This window comes from Anabrus simplex, chromosome 1, assembly GCF_040414725.1.
Source record: "Anabrus simplex isolate iqAnaSimp1 chromosome 1, ASM4041472v1, whole genome shotgun sequence".
Taxonomy (NCBI): Eukaryota; Metazoa; Arthropoda; class Insecta; order Orthoptera; family Tettigoniidae; genus Anabrus; species Anabrus simplex.
Genome location: NC_090265.1, coordinates 771,906,248 through 771,928,183, shown reverse-complemented (window position 1 = coordinate 771,928,183; position 21,936 = coordinate 771,906,248). Strand labels below are relative to the sequence as shown.

The following is a 21,936-nucleotide window of genomic DNA, read 5'->3' as shown; positions in this document are numbered from 1 at the left end:
AAGAACAAAGAATTATCTACAATCTGTATAAAAATCAGTTTGCAGTAATAAGAATCGAGGGATTTGAAAAAGAGGCAGCAATCCAGAAAGAAGTGAGACAAGGCTGCAGTTTGTCTCCCCTCCATTTTAATGTTTACATAGAAGAGGCAGTAAAGGGAATCAAAGAGGAATTTGGAAAGGGAATCACAATCCAAGGAGAGGAAATTAAAATCTTGATGATATTGTTATTTTGTCTGAGACTGCAGAAGATATCGAGAAGTTGCTGAATGGTATGGACAGAGTCTTGGGTAAGGAGTACAAGATGAAAATGTATGTATGTTCAGTCTTCAGCCCTAAGGCTGGTTGGATCCTCAACAGCTCTGCTATCAGCTGTCATAGATGGCCTAGGCATCACTGAAGAGGCATACTAGGGAAATGAGGAGTGAGGTAGTTTCCCGTTGCTTTCCTCACCGAGCCAGAAGTTGCTAATACATATCAGTCTGCCAAGCCCACTGAAATGCATGCACCAACCAACCCTATGAGCAATGTTTTCACACCATTCATAGCAGGGACTGGCTGCAGAAGGAATGGCATTACTAGCATCGCTCATACCTCAGTCACTTGCTCTAGCCTATACCAGTGCACTGTAAACACTAGGTCGTGCCAGCAAAGGCATAAGATGAAAATAAATAAGTCCGAAACAAAAGTAATGGAGTGCAGTCAAACGAAGGCAGGTGATGCAGGTAATATTAGATTAGGAAATGAAGTCTTAAAGAAAGTAGATGAATATTGTTACTTGGGTGGTAAAATAACTAACGAAGGCAGAAGTAAGGAGGACATAAAATGCTGACTAGCACAAGCAAGGAAGAGCTTTCTTAAGAAAATAAATTTGCTCACTTCGAACATTGATATAGGAATTAGAAAGATGTTTCTGAAGACTTTTGTCTGGAGCGTGGCTTTGTATGGAAGTGAAACATGGACAATAACGAGCTCAGAAAGAAAATAGAAGCTTTTGAAATGTGGTGTTACAGAAGTATGGTGAAGGTGAGATTGATAGATCGAATCACCAATGACGGAATACTGAATCGAATTGGTGAGAGGAGATCGATTTGGCTAAATTTGACAAGAAGAAGAGATAGAATGATAAGACACATCTTAAGACTCCCAGGACTTGTTCATTTGGTTTTTAAAGGAAGTGTAGGTGGTAAGAACAGTATATGGTGACAAGCAGATTAGAGCAGATGTAGGATGCATTAGTTATGTAGAAATGAAAAGGTGACCACAGGATAGGCTGGGGGCTGCATTAAACCATTCTGTGGACTGATGATTGAAACAACAACAATAACATCGGATGTGAAGGGAAATCCATATTCAGTTGTAATAGGTTCCTTGGCAAGCTCTTCCTGAATATAATCAGTTGTGAAATGCCTTTTCTGAGTGATATTGGGTTGCTTTTTAACTGATTAATTTCAAGTTGTGTTTGATCTTCTTGTAATGATAAAGTCAGAGGGATTGGTGAAATTTTTCAGAGTTGAAACAACTGAATAGATAGCTAATACATGGCAAGAGTGATTTCAGTTGTGGAGGTCTAGGAGTGTTACCCAAACAGTGAAAGTTTGGAGGAAGACAGGCCTTGTGGGTCATTAGAGTGCTAATGGATCTGTCACAAAGAGATAAACTTGAGAATTTCACCAAGTAGTAGGTCACGCATTTCTTCATGGTGTTTCTTTAGTGAGGAAATGTTGCTCAATAGAGTGTAACTTATGGTCTTTGCATTTTATTTTTTTCAGATAAGGAAGGAGACAAGAAGAGTCAGAAGATCATCAGTGAGCTGGAGAATATTGATGACGAATGTGAAGAGAAAGATATTTCCTTTGTGAAGGCATCTGATGAAGGCATTGATAAGGAGTATGATTTACCAACATTGCCTTGCCTTGTGTTCTACAGAAACAGGTTCCGTCAAATTTATACAGGTAATATGCTTCCCTTATTTCTTGATTTAAAGTAAACTTTCTAACTTTGACTAATGATTTACCACAGTTACCTTCCCTTGTCTTCTACAATAAGAGGTGCTGTCAAATATACACAGATTATTTGCTTCCCTAATTTGGGCTGTTGGTATTTCACTTCACTATGTAGACCTTGGTGTGGATCAAACATGCAACCAGGAGCACTCTTATTCAAAACTTTCTCACCCTTGTTGTACCTACAATGCATCTGCTATTTGCATTGGAGATCATAAATTTGTACTTATTTACTCAAAAATAGTTCCCATGAACAAGGAGTGGTTAAGGTGTTACAGTGGATAAATTTGGATGTGATCCTAGTTCCTTTCTATAAAACAATAGAACCTTGAACATCCATCATAATGTTCAAGAGGAGAAGAATGGATAAAAATAATTGAAGCACCCAGAATAAATGGTTGGATATCAATGTAACTTCGTACATGTACACTTCATTGGCGGGTATGCAAATCACTAGAGTTGCAATTCTTTGTGACAAGTAGAACAGCCACCAGAATGCATTAGTGTTGGTCATGTTTAACATTGTTACTAGGCCTGATAGGGTATAAACAGCATCAGATGTAGAGTGATCACTGTGAAAAACACGGAGGTGTTGGATACTCCTATGAGACAGCATTATCAACACCTGATGAAATGTCTAGATTTTTGGGGCATTCAGAAATGTCTGTGACCAGATATTGGACTGCATGGGAACGTGAGGGGTGGCATACTCGTCAACAAGTTTCCGGTCAACCATGTCTGACTACCACAAGGGAGGATCACCCTATTGATCACCAAGCACAATGTAACCCCTTCATATCTGCGCCTGCCATCTGAGAACAAGTAATAGACTCCCTGCAACATTCTGTGTCATCCTGCACCATTTGATGGAGACTAGCAGCAGTCAGACTAGAGCATCACCATCCCATGGTGATCCCATGGCTAATGATTTACCACTGTTACCTTGCCTTGTCTTCTACAATAAGAGATGCTGTCAAATATACACAGATAATTTGCTTCCCTCATTTGGGCTGTAGATATTTCATTGCACTAACACCATGACACAAACGGTTGAATTTGGAGTGTTACCGTGACCAGGAAGCATGGGTTGTTGATGAATAGCATCGCATTGTGTTCAGCAATGACTCGCGGTTCTGCACTACCCCAGATGATCTTCGTCTGCGAGTATGTCGGTGACCTGGGGAAAGGTCCCATTCTTCCAATGTTTTTGGAGAGACACAGTGATGTTACTCCTGGCATCATGGTGTAGAAATCAATCGGGTATGACTTCAGGTCACAGCTGGTAGTGATTGAGAGAACTCTGATGGCACTACAGTACATCGTGGACATCCTGCGTCCTCATGTGTGACCTCTTATGCAACAGTATTGTGGTGCCAGTTTTCACCAGGACAATGCTCGTCCACACATGGCACGTGCATCCATGAACTGCCTGCGTGATGTTGAGTTACTTCCGTGGCCAGCAAGATCCTCAAACCTGTTCCCGATAGAACATGTAGAACGTCAACTCTGTCTCAGTGCCAATATTCAGGATATGAAGGACCAGTTACAACAGCTGTGGTCAAGCTTGCCTTAGAAGAGGATACTAAGACTTTATGATATCCTTCCCAACCGAATCAGTGCATGCATCCGGATCAGAGGGGATGTAAATTCTAAGTTCCCAAGGAGGGAATTAGATATTTTTCCACCAATAGAGCATGTCAAAAAACAGATCAGATGTAAGGCTTTTCAAGTGTTTGCTCTATTAACCAGCGTTTCGGCTTAGGTCTGACACTAGACTCATCAGAGTGGGATGTGTCAGACCCTACCCACTGACGCTGGGGTGTATGCAGGTGAACTTATCAGAAGCCCTATATAAGAGGCAAAGTCTGATAACTGCATACGGGAGATAAAACTCCACAATGCAATTATTGCCTGCCTAGCAATTCCGAATGGAAATTCCAAGTTCCCAAGGAGGGAATTAGATATTTTTCCACCAATAGCGCATATCAAAAAACAGATCAGATGTAAGGCTTTTCAGGCGTTTGCTCTATTAACCAGCGTTTCGTCTTAGGTCTGACACTAGACTCATCAGAGTGGGATGTGTCAGACCCTACCCACTGATGCTGAGGTGTATGCAGGTATGCAGTTATCAGACTGTGCCTCTTATATAGGGCTTCTGATAAGTTCACCTGCATACACCCCAGCGTCAGTGTATAGAGTCTGACACATCCCACTCTGATGAGTCTAGTGTCAGACCTAAGATGAAACCCTGGTTAATAGAGCAAACGCCTGAAATGCCTTACATCTGATCTTTTTTTTGACATGCTCTACTGGTGGAAAAATATGTAATTCCCTCCTTGGGAACTTAGAATTTCCATTCGGAATTGCTAGGCAGGCAATAATTCCATTGTGGAGTTTTATCTCCCGTATGCAGTCATCAGACTGTGCCTCTTATATAGGGCTTCTGATAAATATTCACCTGGGATGACCACACCTGCTCTGGTTGGAGAGGGGAAAATGCATAACACACGGCCAAAATTTTTCAGCTGGGTGGCCACCACCTTTAATCGCCCACTCAGTCGGCCCAATATATACACAAACAGGCAGACGCCTACTCTCATCATGACCTACTGCCTCATCCCTGGCGTGGAACTCAACATTCCCAAAGACCACATATATGAAGACCTCCAGGCAGCCAATGTTCCAGTTCTTAGCGCCTTCAGACTACAGGACGGCCAGACTGCAGCACCATCTACTCACGTTTTAGTCCACCTAGAAGGAGAAGAAGCCCAACGCCGCCTGTTCACCACCGGAGCAAACATCCACAATAAAACCTATGCAGTGGTACCAATCCCCCCATGCATCCTGAACCAAATAAAAGCCGACCCTTATCACATCCCCATCATCCAGGTGCCCCCATCGCCCTTCCCCACCTTACCCACCTTCGCAACAACAACAACAACTACAACTACCCTCTCAACCATAACTCTGTCAACATGTACCCCCTCCCCAGACAGAGTCACCACCGTCACAACTTACCACCCATTCCCAGTAATGTCATCATCCTGCCTGATATCATCATCCCAGCAGACCCCAGCCACCCCACCACCGTTATTTCCGCCGGACACCGCAGTCTCACCACCAGCAAACCAACAACAGACGCCCCCACCAGCCGTCTTCAGCTGCGTACTACGTGGGATATCTCCAGAAGTCACCAAGCAAGACATAATTCAAGAACTACGGAAAACTGGAGTCAATGCACTTAGAGCCATAAGAATTCACAACAGCCATGGACCTACATTCATGATGCGTCTCCAGATGCCTAGCAAAGAAGACGCCCAGCACCTCATCAATACCGGCGTACAAGTCTATGGTCACCGCCATCGAGTAGAGCCCTCCCACTCCCCACCCCTATCCCCACCCAACCACTAACTATCAAACAATTCACACCGCCGCCCCCAGCCAACCCTCCCCTGTGTTCCCGCATATCCACAACAAACTCCGTTCCCTCTCCCAACTGGACCCATCCCCCTACCTCTCCAAACATACGACCTTCTTCGCCTCCTCATTCTATCTCTCCATAACATCACCACCACACTCCAGTTCCTAACCTCCCATAGCTACCCCGGACCCTCCTTCCGACTGACTTAGGCACATCATACTCATCATTAAGAATTGTATCACCGCATCCATCACTCTGAAATGTAAAACTCACTAAAATCTCAATAAAGTCTTATATACCAACACTTAGGCAAGACGCAAATCCTTTCCCATCTCCTACTTCTTCACATCCTTATCCACCTCCTTCTTCCCTCACATCTCCCCAACCCGCCCGCATCTCTTGGCCAGAGAGAGGGCGACACCCTCTAGATGGCCCGCCCCACCCCTTCACGGTTGGGAATGAAAGCATTTGATAGATAGATAGATAGATAGTTCACCTGGGAAAGCGGATCTCTGTGGCTCACTGCTATTCCTGAAGCGACGCACTCTTTTTTCTTCGGTCGGGTGACTATTCATCTCTATCTTATCACCTCGCCAAGCCCAAGAAAGCAAAATTGGCTGGCACCATGAAGGAAGTCGGCCTTCCCATCATGCTCTTTACCTCTGTCGCTCGTTCTGTCCCTCTTGACCTGACAGACGACAACATCGCCACGGCCATCAGTCGATCCGGAGTCTCTTCTGCTCTTCGGCTTCTCAACAGCTCCAACTTCCAACCGTCTGCCGATGTCCTGCTTTTCTGCCGCACATCTTTTGATGTCTCTACTCTTCTGCAACATGGCACCCATATCGGTGATTTCGACTACAACGTAGAACCCACTTCGGAGAGTCTTCGTGCATAGCTTCTGGATGACGAATCGCCTTTACCTATCACCACCCCCAGCCATACCGCGACGTCACCACTTTCCTACCCTTCACCCCTGCCAAATGTGTCCTGCACACCTACTATTACTACTACTACTACTACTACTACTACTACTCCTACCACTGCCATCACCACCTTTGCCCATACCTCCTCCCCGTCCCTAGTTACTACGACTATGTCTCATCCCTCCTCTCTCATGACATCATCTCTTCCTTTCCTTCCCTCCACTCATCTTACCGCAACTTTGAATACTGCACTTCCATTATCCACCGAGGGACGTACATCTCCAGCTCCGGTTGAGAACTTGGACACACCACCATCTAACGGCACTTCTACCTACAGCTGCGTAGTCTGTGGTGTGGACCCCAGCTTAACACCACTACCATCATCCAGGACCTTCGCCGGACAGGGATTTCCGTGCAACGCGTCTTCCGGATATTCAACGAGGATGGTCCAACCTATCTCATACGGATTCATCTCCCTACGCTGGAAGATACAGAACGCCTCATTGCCAACGGAATCAACCTCCATGGCTGACACCATAGAATCGAACCCTCCCGCTCACCTCCTCGCACTTCTCCCCATCCCCCACCACATCGTAGTCGTCCCCGGCCTGCTCCACCTGCCTCCCCACCTAGTTTTTCATTTCCACATTTTCCACCTCCCCCTAGCTTCTTCACACCCCCACCATCCTTTGACATCCTTCACCTCATTCTTACCTCCCTGGTTCACTTCTCCTCCTTCTACCATACCATAGCCCTTCACCTCTTTCCCTCTAACTTAGGCTAAAACCATTACGCTTATTGTCATTGCTATTTGTAGTTATGTCTTGTTATTCTTAATAAAGCATTTCATATTAATTAGCCCAGAGGTCGCATTCCCCCCCCCCCCACTTCTCCTTATTTCAAAACAGCTTCACCTCTCTCCTTCCCTGAACACTTCTTCTCATCCCCGTCAGCTCTCCTGGCCAAAGAGAAGGCGTAACCCTCTAGGTGGCCCGCTCCACCCCTTCAGGGTGGAGAATGAAAACTTTTCGCACGCACGTTCACCTGCATACACCCCAGCATCAGTGGGTAGGGTCTGACATATCCCACTCTGATGAATTTAGTGTCAGACCTAAGACAAAACACTGGTTAATAGAGCAAACACCTGAAAAGCCTTACATCTGATCTGTTTTCAGAGGGGATGTACCATTAAACTGATAAATGGGCTCGTACTGCCAAGTTCTTTGTAAATTTGACTAGATTGTTAATCACTGAAATAACATCACATATCCTCTCAACCTGTGAAATCACATTTCATTCCTCCTCACCTTCTGGGTGCTTCAATCTTTTTGTCAGGCAGTGTACATGTACATTTTGTACAGCAAATTTAGTCTTGAAAGACAACATTTTAAGACAATAATATTAGATGTCGTGCATTACTTTGGGAATATCTGTGCAGACTTTGTCTAAATTAATTAGTAATGCTTGCCAACAGTGCGTATTATTTGATAAGAGCTATTCGTTCCATCCCAAGAGTCGACTAATTCTGTTGGCATGGATATTCTCATGACATCTAACATGTCAAATAGTTTGTTCTGGGAGCTCAGGCAGTGCATGAATGAACTGACTCTTGAAATGACTCCCAGTTGGGAGTGAGAGCAAAAGAGCTCACTAGTTTGACCAGTTTCTAAGTTGGCTCTGTCTTTTTAATCATTGCAATCATGTTCAGTTCCCATTACATCTCCAGTGGATCTCAGATGTACCCAGGATATAAAATTTTTTCCCTTTACATTTCTAGGGTGGAATTTTTCAGCTTTAATTATAATATTTATTATTCTTAACATAGAATTGAAATGATGTCATAACAAATGAAGATAACTAATAAGTCCTTTATCTTATGCTAAATGTTTTTAGGTGACCTTATGCATGAAGAAAACATTCTGGTGTGGGTACTGGACCTACATGAAGCAACTCCTGATGTGATCGAGAGTGTTGACCGCAAAACTCTCCAGCTGCTCATCAACGAGGTGGAACATCTGGCTGTATTCTTCTGTAAGTTACTAAAGTGCTCCTATTTTATCTCATTCTCCCCGACTTGTATTTTTATAGATAATGTACTGTTCAATATCATCTTGAAGAATATTCAGCTTAATTATTAACAAAATACAGAGAAATCTCGTTAGTACATTCTTCCTTAACATGTTTTCCCACTTAGCACATCGTAAATTCGAAGTCCCGATTCTTGTCGTATTAAATCTATATAAAAATACCTCACTTATCGCATCACAAAGTTTTCACTTTACAATGGCGAAAAATGAAAGTATCCTCCTATTCAATACATCATATATTCCGTCATTAGACGGAGTAAACAAGTTCAGACATGTTTCGGCTCGTTTGAGCCATCTTCAGTGAAAAAATTAGGGGGGGTTGGAATAATTTACATAATATGAGTTGAAAAAATGCTAAAAATCATAATGAAAGCGCAAATGAAAAAACAAACAAAAGAGAGCCTAGACGGAAACAAAATAGCACAAATATACAATATTTACATCAATATGCAGAGCAAAAAACAACTTATTGTGACAAAATTCAGTGAAACAGGTGTTAATTTGAAATAATAATTGATACTAAAAACTGCGTTAACCTAAGAAACAAGGGAATGAGAAAACAAATGATGCAGATGGAAATGAATAATAGTAGCACATGGTGAGGTTGTGGACCTCATAGTTTACAAATTATTAGTTTATAAAAACGACAAAACAGTTTGAAATCGCTGTCAAAATCCTAGTGGAAACCCATCACATAAAATTGGTCAGGAGGAGAGCGGGAGCAAACATTTTGAGAGAAACCAAACCTGAGTTAACCTGCAGGTGAAAAGCCTGTGATAAGGAGAAAAAACACCTTAAATTTAAGGCCACTAGAGAGGACAACCACCTACTGCACACCATTAGAACTTCATTGACGGTTTCCACTAGATTACTACAATTTACTATGCATCTGTCTTCTACCTAACACAGCTTCTCATATTTTTATATGCGGCCCTTCCGACCCCTCTATAATAAGGCAAAACACCAGCCAACATTATGAAACAATAATGAAGAAAGGGACCGCTAGATTGAGAAGATATTAAGAATGCTGCTATTTCTGAAGCCTTAAATTTAAGGTGTTTTTTCTCCTTATCACAGGCTTTTCGCCTGCAGGTTAATTCAGGTTTGGTTTCTCTCAAAATGTTTGCTCCCGCTCTCCTCCTGACCAATTTTATGTGATGGGTTTCCACTAGGATTTTGACAGTGATTTGAAACTGTTTTGTCGTTTCTATAAACTAATAATTTGTAAACTATGAGGTCCACAACCTCACCATGTGCTACTATTATTCATTTCCATCTGCATCATTTGTTTTCTCATTCCCTTGTTTCTTAGGTTAACACAGTTTTTAGTATCAATTATTATTTCAAATTAACACCTGTTTCACTGAATTTTGTCACAATGAGTTGTTTTTTGCTCTGCATATTGATGTAAATATTGTATATTTGTGCTATTTTGTTTCCGTCTAGGCTCTCTTTTGTTTGTTTTTTCATTTGCGCTTTCATTATGTTTTTTAGCATTTTTTCAACTCATATTATGTAAATTATTCCAACCCCCACTAATTTTTTCACTGAAGATGGCTCAAACGAGCCGAAACATGTCTGAACTTGTTTACTCCGTCTAATGACGGAATATATGATGTATTGAATAGGAGGATACTTTCATTTTTCACCATTGTAAAGTGAAAACCGTCAATACGGAATGATTCTAATATCTTGTAATCACAAATTTTTGCTATTACCACTTAATACAATCACATTCTTCCTAGCCCTGAAAATGTTATTTATCATCCCTCGTGATGAAAGAAACATAATTTCCAACTCGAGTAAGAGCCGTCGTCACAGTTGTATAATTATGGAAAAAGGCCTTCAATTCCTCAACTTCACAGGATAAGTTGCACCTTTGTGGAGCAAACCATTAGCCTCAGGAATGTTCAGTTTTGCTTGCCGGTTAGCATGGAGATTGCTGAATAACACAGTGAGCCTATTTGTCCTTGTATTTCATATTCCACTCAGATGTCAGAAATTTATTTTGTGTTGAGTGGTACAGTGAAGTGTAGCGAATGTTTGTCACGTGATATGGCAACCTATATCTGGATTAGGAACATCATCGTGTGAAATTGACTAGCATGGTGCATATTTGTCTTAAGATAGCCTAGTTATGGATATAAAAAGAAGTTGTGAAATTCCTTACTGATGAAGGCAAAATTAAAATCTGTCAGGAAGTTGACTGACGATCGCATCATAAAGCGTGCAGAGGTCGCGCATGTTGAACTCGCACCTTTGAGTTTTGACTCGATCAAGCGAATTGGTCAAAGTTTATTCAAAATGGTGGCCAAAGTCATTCCTCCTGGTCACACACGGTCGAGTGTAACCTCCAATTCATTGTGTAAAAGTGTTACCAGAAAATAATGTTTAATAACCCACTGCTCTGAAATAAAAGGCTTCTACTAACATTTGTTTTATAAAGAGTGTGATCTGCAATAATACTTCAATATTTTTATTGGCCCCCATGCACATGTTTTCATATTTGTTTGGTGTTTTTCACACCTTTCAGTGCACTGTTATTTTATTAGCCCCTGTGAAAAAGGTTTTCATATATGTTCTCTCATGTTTTTCACACCTATTAATGCATAATCATGTGGAGTTAAAAGTCACATTTTTGAGTTGGTTCAGAGTTTTAGTGTTTCCTGCTTGGTGAGTTTTAACTCTAACAGGGCAACAATTTTGTTAAACCACAAGACAGTATATCTTATGAATTTTTACAGTGATATTTTTCAATCTTAAATAAACCTTCCTTTATTCAGTTGGGGCCGATGACCTAGATGTTAGGCCCCTTTAAACAACAATCATCATCATCATCACCTTTATTCAGTTTCAACTTTGGGCCTCAAAACTAACTGAATAGCAACAAGCATGTCATTTCATTGGCTTCATATTTTGATATTGTCCTTGAACCACTGATCACTGGGGGTAAATCCTTAAATGCTATGAAAAGTGTTGACGGGCTGATTAACTTAGCTGCTTTTAAAAAACAGATATACATGGCAAATTACTAGGTGTGTTCAGGCCCTATGAGCACATATAAGTTGACACCACTGATTATGAGTGCCATGCAACTCTGTAAATACATATATATTTAACACTCAGACTATTATCAAAATAATGAAAACATATTTTGCTTTACAGATGACGATAAGTGTGAGTCTTGTCCTGCCGTCCTTGAAGAGTTGGAGACTATTGATGATGACACAGACAAGGAAGGAATCCAGTTTGTTAAGTCCAAGGATGCTAAATTAGCAGCTGATATTGGCATCTTCAGTTTTCCAGCTTTAGTTTATTATGAAACTGGTGTTCCAATCATGTACAATGGTAAGCGTAACTCAGTAACTTGATAATAAGTAAGTATATTTATTTAATGGTGCAAATCATATATGAAACAATTCCTGAGATTAAACTCTGAGTTATGCATGTTTATAAATGAATGTACATTCCAGATGATTGCTCAGCTGAAGTTTATGCTTTTTCTGTGCCAGAAACAGATTTAGTTTAAATTGCATATCATTTTCATTGGAAGACTACCCACCTCACAACACTCAAAAAAAAAAAAGTTTCAATACTCTAAATTTCTGAGAAACTAGAGAGAAATATCACTCTATTTTTAGTGGATGGCCAGCTCTAAATATAATTTTCTCGCATGTCATTAGAATCTTCAAATGTTGATGAGTAGTAAATTGTCAAGTGCCTCAAGCCCTTTTTTCCACCTATCAATTATATCGGTTGAAAATATGTTTTATCTGTGTCAAAAAATAGAATGCAAATGATATCATAAATAGAGAAATAGAGATAGTTTACTATCAAGATGCTGTCTAGTTCTGTTTCAACACATATTTATTATGAATAGATACCACCATCATAAAGGTCATATAATAATAATAATAATAATAATAATAATAATAATAATAATAATAATAATAATGATAATAATAATAATAATAATAATAATAATAATAATAATAATAATAATAATAATAATAATAATAATAATATAATAATATATCCCAATGGCAGAGAGGGCGGATTAACTTACTGAACACAAACCATCTAGCAGCGTCGGTACCTCATGTTAGAGGCGGCTGTGAAAGGCGTCTGTACCCCATGTTAGGGGCGACCTCATTAAAATCCTGGCAGTAGGTATACAGTAAAATGCAACCCATCATTGATGGAGGAAATGAATAATAGAAATGAGCCTCGGAAAAGGACGCTACCCAAGGGTCGTCGGGACACACTTGGAGCTGGTGCTGAGTGTGACAGCAGGCAAGCCACCGGTGACATGATGCTGATCAGGCGGGAACATGTCGGGTCACCCGAAAATTCTACAGCTGACAATTCAGCTAGGAGAACTCAACAGCTACCTACTCCTCCTGCCGAAGATGTTTCAGAAGTTCAGCTGACCACCAAGGCAGGTAAACCGAGGCAGCGCTTGAAATGGACAGATGATATGAATAAATTCATAATGCGCTCCTACTTTATAACTACTAACTTAGAGAAAGACCTTACAACATACAGGAAAGATATGCACAGGACAAACTCCCCCAGTACTCCTTTGTCACAGAACAAAGAGTTGCAGACCAAAGGCGTGCAATAGTAACCAACAACAGACTTCCTGCCACAATAATTCAAAACCTTAAGGAAGAAGCTGCTAAAATTCTAGCTACGAGGCCAAGCAGTAAAGGCAACTCCATCTCAATGCCTCAAATTCGTCAGGATGATTCTGGAAGTAAAGAACCACAGGGAGACAAATCTGTGGAAATAAGAGAAACTGGTGATTTCTCAGGTGCTGATGAAGCACGTCGTGCTGAAGACATGTTTAAAGAGGCGATGGCAGAGTTCGTGGGTCTCAAAGTGAACTATAGACCAAAACTGTCCAAAATTCGAGGAACACCAATGAGCAAAAACCTTTTAAGTACTGTAAATAACATCCTACAGCAGTGTATAGAAGAATCCAGTAGCATAGAGGAAACAAACAGCCTCGTTTATTGCGCAGGAGTAACTGTGGTTAGGATGAACAACCAAAATCTAATACCCATCTCCAGAAGCTCTTGTAAGAATGTAGATTCAGAATACATTCCACCATGGCAACGTCGATTACAAAGTGATATCCAAGAGCTAAGAAAAACCATTGGTCAACTTTCCACATACCTCTGTAACAAAACGAAAACGAAAACTAACAGAAACTTGAGGAATGTGTTCAGGAAAATCAACACCCACACAAATGAACCCAAGCACAGAGAAAAGGTCAAAGAATACATTGACACCCAAAAACAAAAGTTGTGTGCAAAAGCAGCAAGGCTCAGGAGGTACAAAGAGTCTCGAGCTAGGAAAATTCAAAACAACTTTTTCTCCAAGAATGAGGGCCAATTCTACAGAACGCTCAAGCAAAATCGGCAAACTAAGGCAGAAGAACCTCCAAGTACACAGGACACGGAAGACTTTTGGAAACGTATTTGGTGTACCAACACAGTCCACAATACAAACAAAACATGGATTAAGGAAGAGAAAAACAACAATGGTTATGCAGAAATGAGTTTTGATACCATAGAAGAAAGCCATGTGAGTAATGCTGTCAGGCGAACTCAAAGTTGGAAAGCACCAGGTACAGACAAAATACAAAATTTTTGGTATAAACATTTCACTTGCGTCCACAAGAAAATAGCCCAACAATTCACTTATCTCATGCATCATCCTGAAGAGTGTCCTGAATTTCTTACATCAGGAATTACATACCTCCTACCTAAGGAAGGTGGAAATGCTAAAGATCCATCAGCTTACAGACCAATAACTTGTCTACAAACGATCTACAAACTTTTTACATCCATACTCACAGAAGAAATGTATAAAAATATCAGCAACCATAACATTTTGACTGAGGAGCAGAAAGGATGCAAAAAGTCATCACTAGGGTGCAAAGAACAGATAATCATAGACTCCGTTGTAACACAATAGGCAATACACTCACAAAGGAACCTGTACACAGCATATATAGATTATCAGAAAGCATTTGACTCAGTTCCCCACTCATGGTTAAAAGAAGTACTTCATTTGTACAAGATCAGTCCTGCCATAATTCATTTTCTTGAAGTTACTATGAACAATTGGAAGACAATGCTCTGCACTAAGACAGAAAATAAATGCATCATGTCCGACACAATTAAAATTGAACGTGGTATATTTCAAGGAGATTCATTAAGTCCTCTGTGGTTTTGCCTTGCAATGAATCCCCTAGCCAATCTTCTAAAAGCTACTGGTTTCGGATTTGATATTAAATATAACAATGGGAAACACAGAATAATTTGTTTTATATGGATGATCTGAAAGTGTATGCCCACAACGAAACACAAATGAACGCCCTGCTGAATATAATAGACTCTTACTCATCTGATGTGGGAATGACGTTGGGAGTAAAGAAATGCAAGCTGCTAACAATTGAACGTGGTTGGTACACAAACTCCCAACCATATGAGCTCCATACGATCTTTAATTGAGGGAATGACACAAACAGAGACATACAAGTACCTTGGATTTGCTCAGAATACAACTCTGGAGCACAAGAAAATCAAACAGGAACTCACTGATAAATATACATCGAGGTTGCATCAGATTTTGCGCAGCTACCTAAATGCCAATAACAAAATTAAAGCAATAAACACGTACGCTATTCCAACCCTTGTTTATTCATTTGGAATTCTGAAATGGTCCACTACAGAAATAGACAGCATACAAAGAAAAACGAGAACTTTGCTCACCACCTATAGATTACATCATCCCAATTCATGCATGAAAAGGGTCACTCTCCCACGAAAATCGGGAGGCCGAGGAGTACTGGATCTTCAAGTCATGCTCCTGAATCAGATAAAGAACCTACGGAGATATGTCCATAAAAAGCAAGAAATCAGCCTTCTCCATAAAGCTGTAGTACTTGCTGACAAGTACACTGTTCTGTATCCTTACAATGCCTCTGACCTACATACAAATCACCAAGTATCCCTGCAGGAGAAAGAAATGACATGGCGAGAGAAGACCCTCCACGGAAAATACTACAGCAATTTAAACCAACAGAGCATAGACAAGAATGCGTCGTGTATGTGCTTACAAAGTGGGCGCTTATTTGGGGAGACAGGGGGATTTGCAGTTGCTATACAAGACCAAGTAATAGCTACAAACAATTACAAAAAGTACATCATCAAAGACACCAGCGTACTCTCCGACAAATGCAGGCGATGCTCCGTTCATCTTGAGACCATCGACCATATCACTGCGGGCTGCCCAGTTCTTGCCCCTGTAGAATACACGAGACGACACAATCATGTCTCGGGAATCATACACCAGGCACTTGCTCAGGAAATCCAATTAATTCAGGAGCGTATCCCTTATTACAAGTACCATCCAACACCATTCCTGGAGAACGAGTCGATTAAGTTTTATTGGGACACTGCTGTAGTGACAGACAAAACAGTCAACCATAACAGGCCAGACATCATACTGGTAAACAAGAAAACTGGGACGACTTTCATTATTGACATCGCTATCCCCAATGACACCAACATTGACAGGAAGTACAGTGAAAAAATCTCCAAGTACAAAGAACTTGCAGAAGAGATAAAGAGGATCTGGAAGATGAAACTGGTACGAATAGTTCCTGTGATTCTGTCAGTCAACGGCCTCATTCCACACACACTTCATAAGAGTCTGCGAGAACTGGGTCTTCCACCGAACAACTACAAAATTATGCATCATTCTGTCCTCCTGTCAACATGCAACATTGTGCAATCGTTCCTCTCACAAGAATGAAGATCCCGTGATCTACAGTTTTGTATATACCTGTACATCAACATTTGTATTATAATGTACAAATAATTGAATTATGTAAGGCACTTGGTGCATCCCGTGCCCCATTACTACCCATATTTCCTGTGGAGAAGTGTATGAATAATAATAATAATAATAATAATAATAATAATAATAATAATAATAATAATAATAATAATAATAATAATAATAATTGTTACAGGGATACTGTGGTGGCCAGAGGTGTAAGAAGGTGTGGGTATTAATCGGTGGATAGATAAAAGATTCATCATCATCATCAATGTCCCACTCCAGTTGCCCAGGTGTGGTTAACAAGCCTCCTCCACTCCTTTCTGTCCTTCCACTTTTCCTGCTCCATTACTTCTGCCACATCCAATCCAGCCTTTCTAATGTCCTTCCAAATCTGATCCATCCACCTCCTTCTCGGTCTTCCAACTGGTCTCTTTCCCTTAACTTCTCTTTTCAATTCCCTTCTTGCTACCCGTTCATTTCCTATTCTTTTTACATGTCCGAACCATCTCAGTGTTGCTTTCCATATCTTCTGTACTAACGGTTCTATATTTAGCTCTTCCTCTGATTTTTATGTTTTGAATTCTCTCTCTTCTTGTCTTTTTAACCGATGTTCTTAAAAATTTCATTTCTACTGCTTGGATCTTACTATCTTGTCTCTTGTTATTAGTTACCAGCGTTTCTAGTCCTATGTTACAATTGGTATGAAATACTGTTTATATAATGTTAATTTCATTCTCTTGGGTACTTTGTCATCCCATAAAAGCTCTCTGACTTGATGATAAAACATTGTACCTTTACCTAGTCTGCTATTAATTTCAGGATTGATTTCATTACTTCCATTTATAATGCTACCCAGATATGTAAACAGTTCTACATTCTCTAACCGTTCTCCATCTATGTTCAATTGGCTTCTCTTTTTCTCTTTTCCACAGTGCATGACGACAGTTCATCATCTGCAAATATCTTACCAAAGCAATCACTTCATCACTACTGATACTCTGTTTTACACGTTTTATGATTTCATCCATCAATATAATAAACAATAATGGTGACAGTGCACTTCCTTGCTTGAGACTTTTTTTGTATAAAATGTTTCAGAATCACCACTTCCACTTGTACACTGCTTTTACTCTCATGATACAACATTTTTATCTTGTTAATTAATGATTTTGAAGTACATTCCTTTTCAGTAGGCATTCCCTTACATGTTTTCTCTTAACTGTATCATAAGCTTTTTCCAAATCCAAATACAAAGATGATTTAATTGTTCCTTTCCAGGTGTTTTTCCATTATCGTTCGTACCATAAATATCAAGTCTATTGTTGATCTCTTCGGTCTAAAGCCATATTGTTCTTCTTCTAACTGTGTTTCTATTATATACCTCAGTCTTTTGTCTATGACTTTCTCCATTATTTTTAGCCCGTGTGATAATAGAGTTTTACCTCTATAATTTTCACATTTCTTCCTATTTCCTTTTTTGAACAGTGGTACGATGCTTCCTTGCTGCCAATCTTCAGGTATCCTTTCATCCTTCCATATGGCATTGAGGACTCTGTATAGCCACTGTAGTCCAATGCTTCCTGCTGCCTTAATCATATCAGCATTGAATTCGTCTTTTCCACTTGCTTGACCTTTGGTCATTGCTTTCACTGCCCTTTCAAGTTCCAGCCATGTTCTTTTTCTCCATGTATTATTTCCTTTTTTTATCTCTTTCTTCCTGCAAGCAGTCATCCTCATTGTAAAGTTTTTCAAAATACTTTGCCATCACCTTTTGAAGATCTTTTTCGTCATGTACTATGGATCCATCTTCCCTCTCTAATGCCTTGATTTTTTCTTGATTTATTCTTTTCAATTTTATTACTCTGTATAATAGTTTCTGATTTCCTTGACTATCTTACTCAGTTTTGTTGGTAAACTCTCCCCAACATTTCTCCTTTTCTTCCTTGATACTCCTCTTTACTTGTAGTTTCAATCTTTTGTATTCCACATGTAACCTTTCTATCGTATTCTCATCGCTCTGATACGTTTTATGCTTTTCCTTATCCATTTTTCTTCACCTAGTTCCTTTCCTTTATTTTTTTTAATTTTGTCTGTCCATCACCATGTCTCCTTTTCCTTAAACTTTGCTTTTGTTTTCCCACATACCTCAATTGCTGCTTCCACAAATTAAATAGTAATTTAAAACTTTGAAATTTGCGATTATATCTCTTTCTTAGATTTTTTGTTCCTTTTCAAATTTTATACATGGTTAAACCATAACCAAAAATCAGGTACAAAATTTTAGCTTGAGAGCTTGAGCAGCAATATTAGAAAAGTCTAGGATAATCATACGACAACAGTTTTACGGACTGAGCTTAAAGCTCCCACTTTGCAAATGTAACAAGAGCAATCACTGTTCCATTCAACAACTTCTCTAGGAGACTAAATTCCAGAATTTACAATAGTAGAAAAAGAACATCTTTGCTCCACACAATTTAGGAGACTATTCCCCAACATTACAAGTTCCATACGTATTAAAGCCACAACCGAAATTTAACAAAAACCAATATTTGCTCAACAGTCAAAATTACATAGGAAAATAGAATGAAAAACAGGTGCCCATTCTGCCTGGCCTTAGTTAGAAAAGAAAAGGGTAAAGTTACTGGCCAAAAATCAAAATGTTAATAGGCAAACTCAGGCACTCCTTGAAATTCACATGCAAAATACTTAAAACCCTATGTGGGCTTATGGCCCAACATTACAGAGGCTAAGCCTATACTAAGGAGGTGACTAGATGAAAGAAATTTTTTTTAAAGTTACAAGATAGATTTTAAAAGTTACAAAATCATAGTCACCTCAATGCCAAGTTGAAGGGAAATACAAAAGAGTTCCTACTCTATTCCTTAAGTTACATTAAGTTCTTTAGACTTGTTTGAGAATTTACATTGAGAAATAGAAGTTACATTACAAAAGAATTTGAAACCTTTCCCTCGAGCTATCTTTCAGAGACTATTACATGATTACATGGAGTCTGCCATTACCTTGAGCTGGTGGACCTCCTGGAGATGGATGAGGCAGCCCTTCCCCTGCCTCCACTACAAACACATTCTAAACCTCTTGACTGGAGCAATCAAAAGACAACATGGCCCGAAATGTCCCAGCTTTTATAGTGGAGAGGAAGATTCCAGATTTCTCTGGGTTGGAGCCTCGACACACCCCCAATTTCCATTGGACAATCAAATAAATATCAAAATTTTCTCATTGGTGAATTAAATAACTGTACAAAATTCCCTATTGGCTACAATATTAAGTTGGCGGGAAAAGATAGAACTCTTGATAACTTCAGAACACCAAAAGCAATTAACAAACAATTCAATTTTACCAAATTTAATTGTCCATCTTCTCATCAGAGGGAGCACCTAGATTGACAGTAGAGACCTTTGTCGAAAAACGTTCAAACTTCTTCTACCACATAGTTTAAAGTAAAAGTTGCAGATGGCCTTCTAAAAGGCGCTTAATTTAAATGTACAGAGTGCGTGTACTTCCAGTACTATAATAATAATAATAATAATAATAATAATAATAATAATAATAATAATAATAATAATAATAATAATAATAATAATAATAATAATAATAATAATAATAATAATAATAATAATAATCTGCCTCCAAAGAGGCCTGGTGCATGTCTTGTGAGTTGACGCTGTATAGGCGACCTGCACGTCTGTGAGGATGGGGCCTTACCTGTGATGACTTCTGATGATGAAGATGGCACACACACCCAGCCTCTGAGCCATCAGAATTAACCAATGAAGGTTAAAATCCCCAGTCTGGGCGGGAATCAAACCTGGGACCTCTAGTCCAAAGGCCAGCACGGTAACCATTTACTCATGGAGCTTGACATAAAAATCATGAATACAGGACGTACAAAAAGTTGGCATGAATGGCACTGTGATGTATTACACTCAGCAGAGATATAACACATACCATAATGAGTGACACATCCAGAAAGTAAGTTCTGCTTTTATCCATTGCCCCGGCGTCACTGCCATTGCAGTTTGGCACATCTGTTGTAGTTGCTTTTAGTCAAGGAGGAGATGATGACATTTTGAAATTGCTGTCTGTTGTTTATACTTTATAGGCTTGGTTGGAATGGCGAAGTTCATTGAAAATCCCACTGTGTGTGAGATTAGATTTGTCATTCATCGACAGATTTGCAAGGTGTACGAGAAAAATGCGATGAGTGATTCAGTGTTAAGGAGATAGATCCCACAGTTCAATGAAAGATGTGATCAAGTGCATGATGGCAAAGAAAGTGGGTTAATGAAGACTAGGTTTGTGCAGTTGAAGAACACATTAGGAAAACCATAGGTTTGCACTATCTGATCGTTCTATGCACTTTCTGCAAATTTCAAGATCACTTCTTCATGAAATTGTTTCTGAAAAAGTAGAATTTTGAAAACTATTTTCTTGTTGGGAGCCAGACAATCGTACAGAGCAACAAAAAACAACAGCGTCGAGGCAGTGCACTTGACTTTTTGACACATTAGAGCAAAGATGGGGATGATTTTCTAAGCCAGATAGTGACAGGGGATGAGATTTGGATCACATTTGAAACCCCTGAATCAAAATAACAATAGATGGAATCGAGGCACACTTCATCACCAGTAAAGACTAAAGCCAAGCAAGTCTTGACACCTTGAAAAATCATTTTTCCATTATTTTTTACATGTCATCCCCTCCCATTCCCCAACCTTAGCGGGGGTTGGTATATTCCATCTGCACAGGTCTTCTTTTTCTCCTGATGGTCATATGTATACCAAGGTTTGTTGAGAGCTATTCTGGAACATACTCACATACATCCACAATCTCGGTCATTTTTACATTCATTTTCATCCCTTCTCAACCTACAACTTGATTGTGGCTGAAGTAGGACTTAACTCTCTTGGTGCCAGGCCGTAGTGCGAGCACCCGGCCTTTAAATTGCCAGAGCCGATCTGGTCGGCCGTTAAGAATCCAGTCGGAAGTTGCCAGAGCCGATTACATCGGCCGGCTTAAAATTCTGTGGTATACGTAATTTTGAGGCAACCTATAGTGACGTGCATACTTTTGTTACAACCTGTAACACTTTATTGTGTGCCTGGCCTTGCTTTGGCAGTTCTAAGAGGGTGTTATACCTTTCACATGAGTCGTTTCCTGTGTTTACAAATACCGCTAACCGGTCAGTAAGAGATTGCTCCTTGCAGTGAGTGGATTTGTGACAGGAAAATGGCATGTCGTTCACGTGATATTTTTTCAGCAGGTATTGATGACAATAAATTAATGCAGTATTTGGAACAGTGCGAAGTTAATGCGGATGATTTATCGGATAGTGATAGGGAATTTAGTTCACAGAGTAGCGACGAAATTACACCGGACACGTCTGCGGAATCACCGCAGCTAAAGAAGAGACGTTTAATTGTGTCTAACAGCATTAAAGCTACTCTGAATATGGTGGGAGATGAAACTAGTGATAACGAAAATGATGATGATGTCTCTGGAGAACATTTTGTGGAAATTTGTCCCAATGAACCCAACAACATTCCTCAACCTCCTGTCTCCTTCAAGGAAGTTCTTGGACCTAAACATGCCCTACCGCCTGATTCTCCGTCCATATCGTA

At 39.9% G+C, this 21,936-nt stretch overlaps 1 protein-coding gene across 4 annotated transcripts in view; it reads left to right on the top strand.

The window, feature by feature from the left end:
- hlk (hulk) overlaps positions 1-21,936 on the top strand; it is a 369,077-nt gene that overhangs the window by 236,380 nt on the left and 110,761 nt on the right. For all 4 annotated transcript variants that reach the window (XM_067136216.2, XM_068225214.1, XM_067136215.2 and 1 more), the window contains 3 exons: positions 1,770-1,952; positions 8,244-8,381; positions 11,603-11,785. In XM_067136216.2, the coding sequence (XP_066992317.1) occupies positions 1,770-1,952; positions 8,244-8,381; positions 11,603-11,785 (504 nt within the window). The remainder of the gene's footprint in view (positions 1-1,769; positions 1,953-8,243; positions 8,382-11,602; positions 11,786-21,936) is intronic.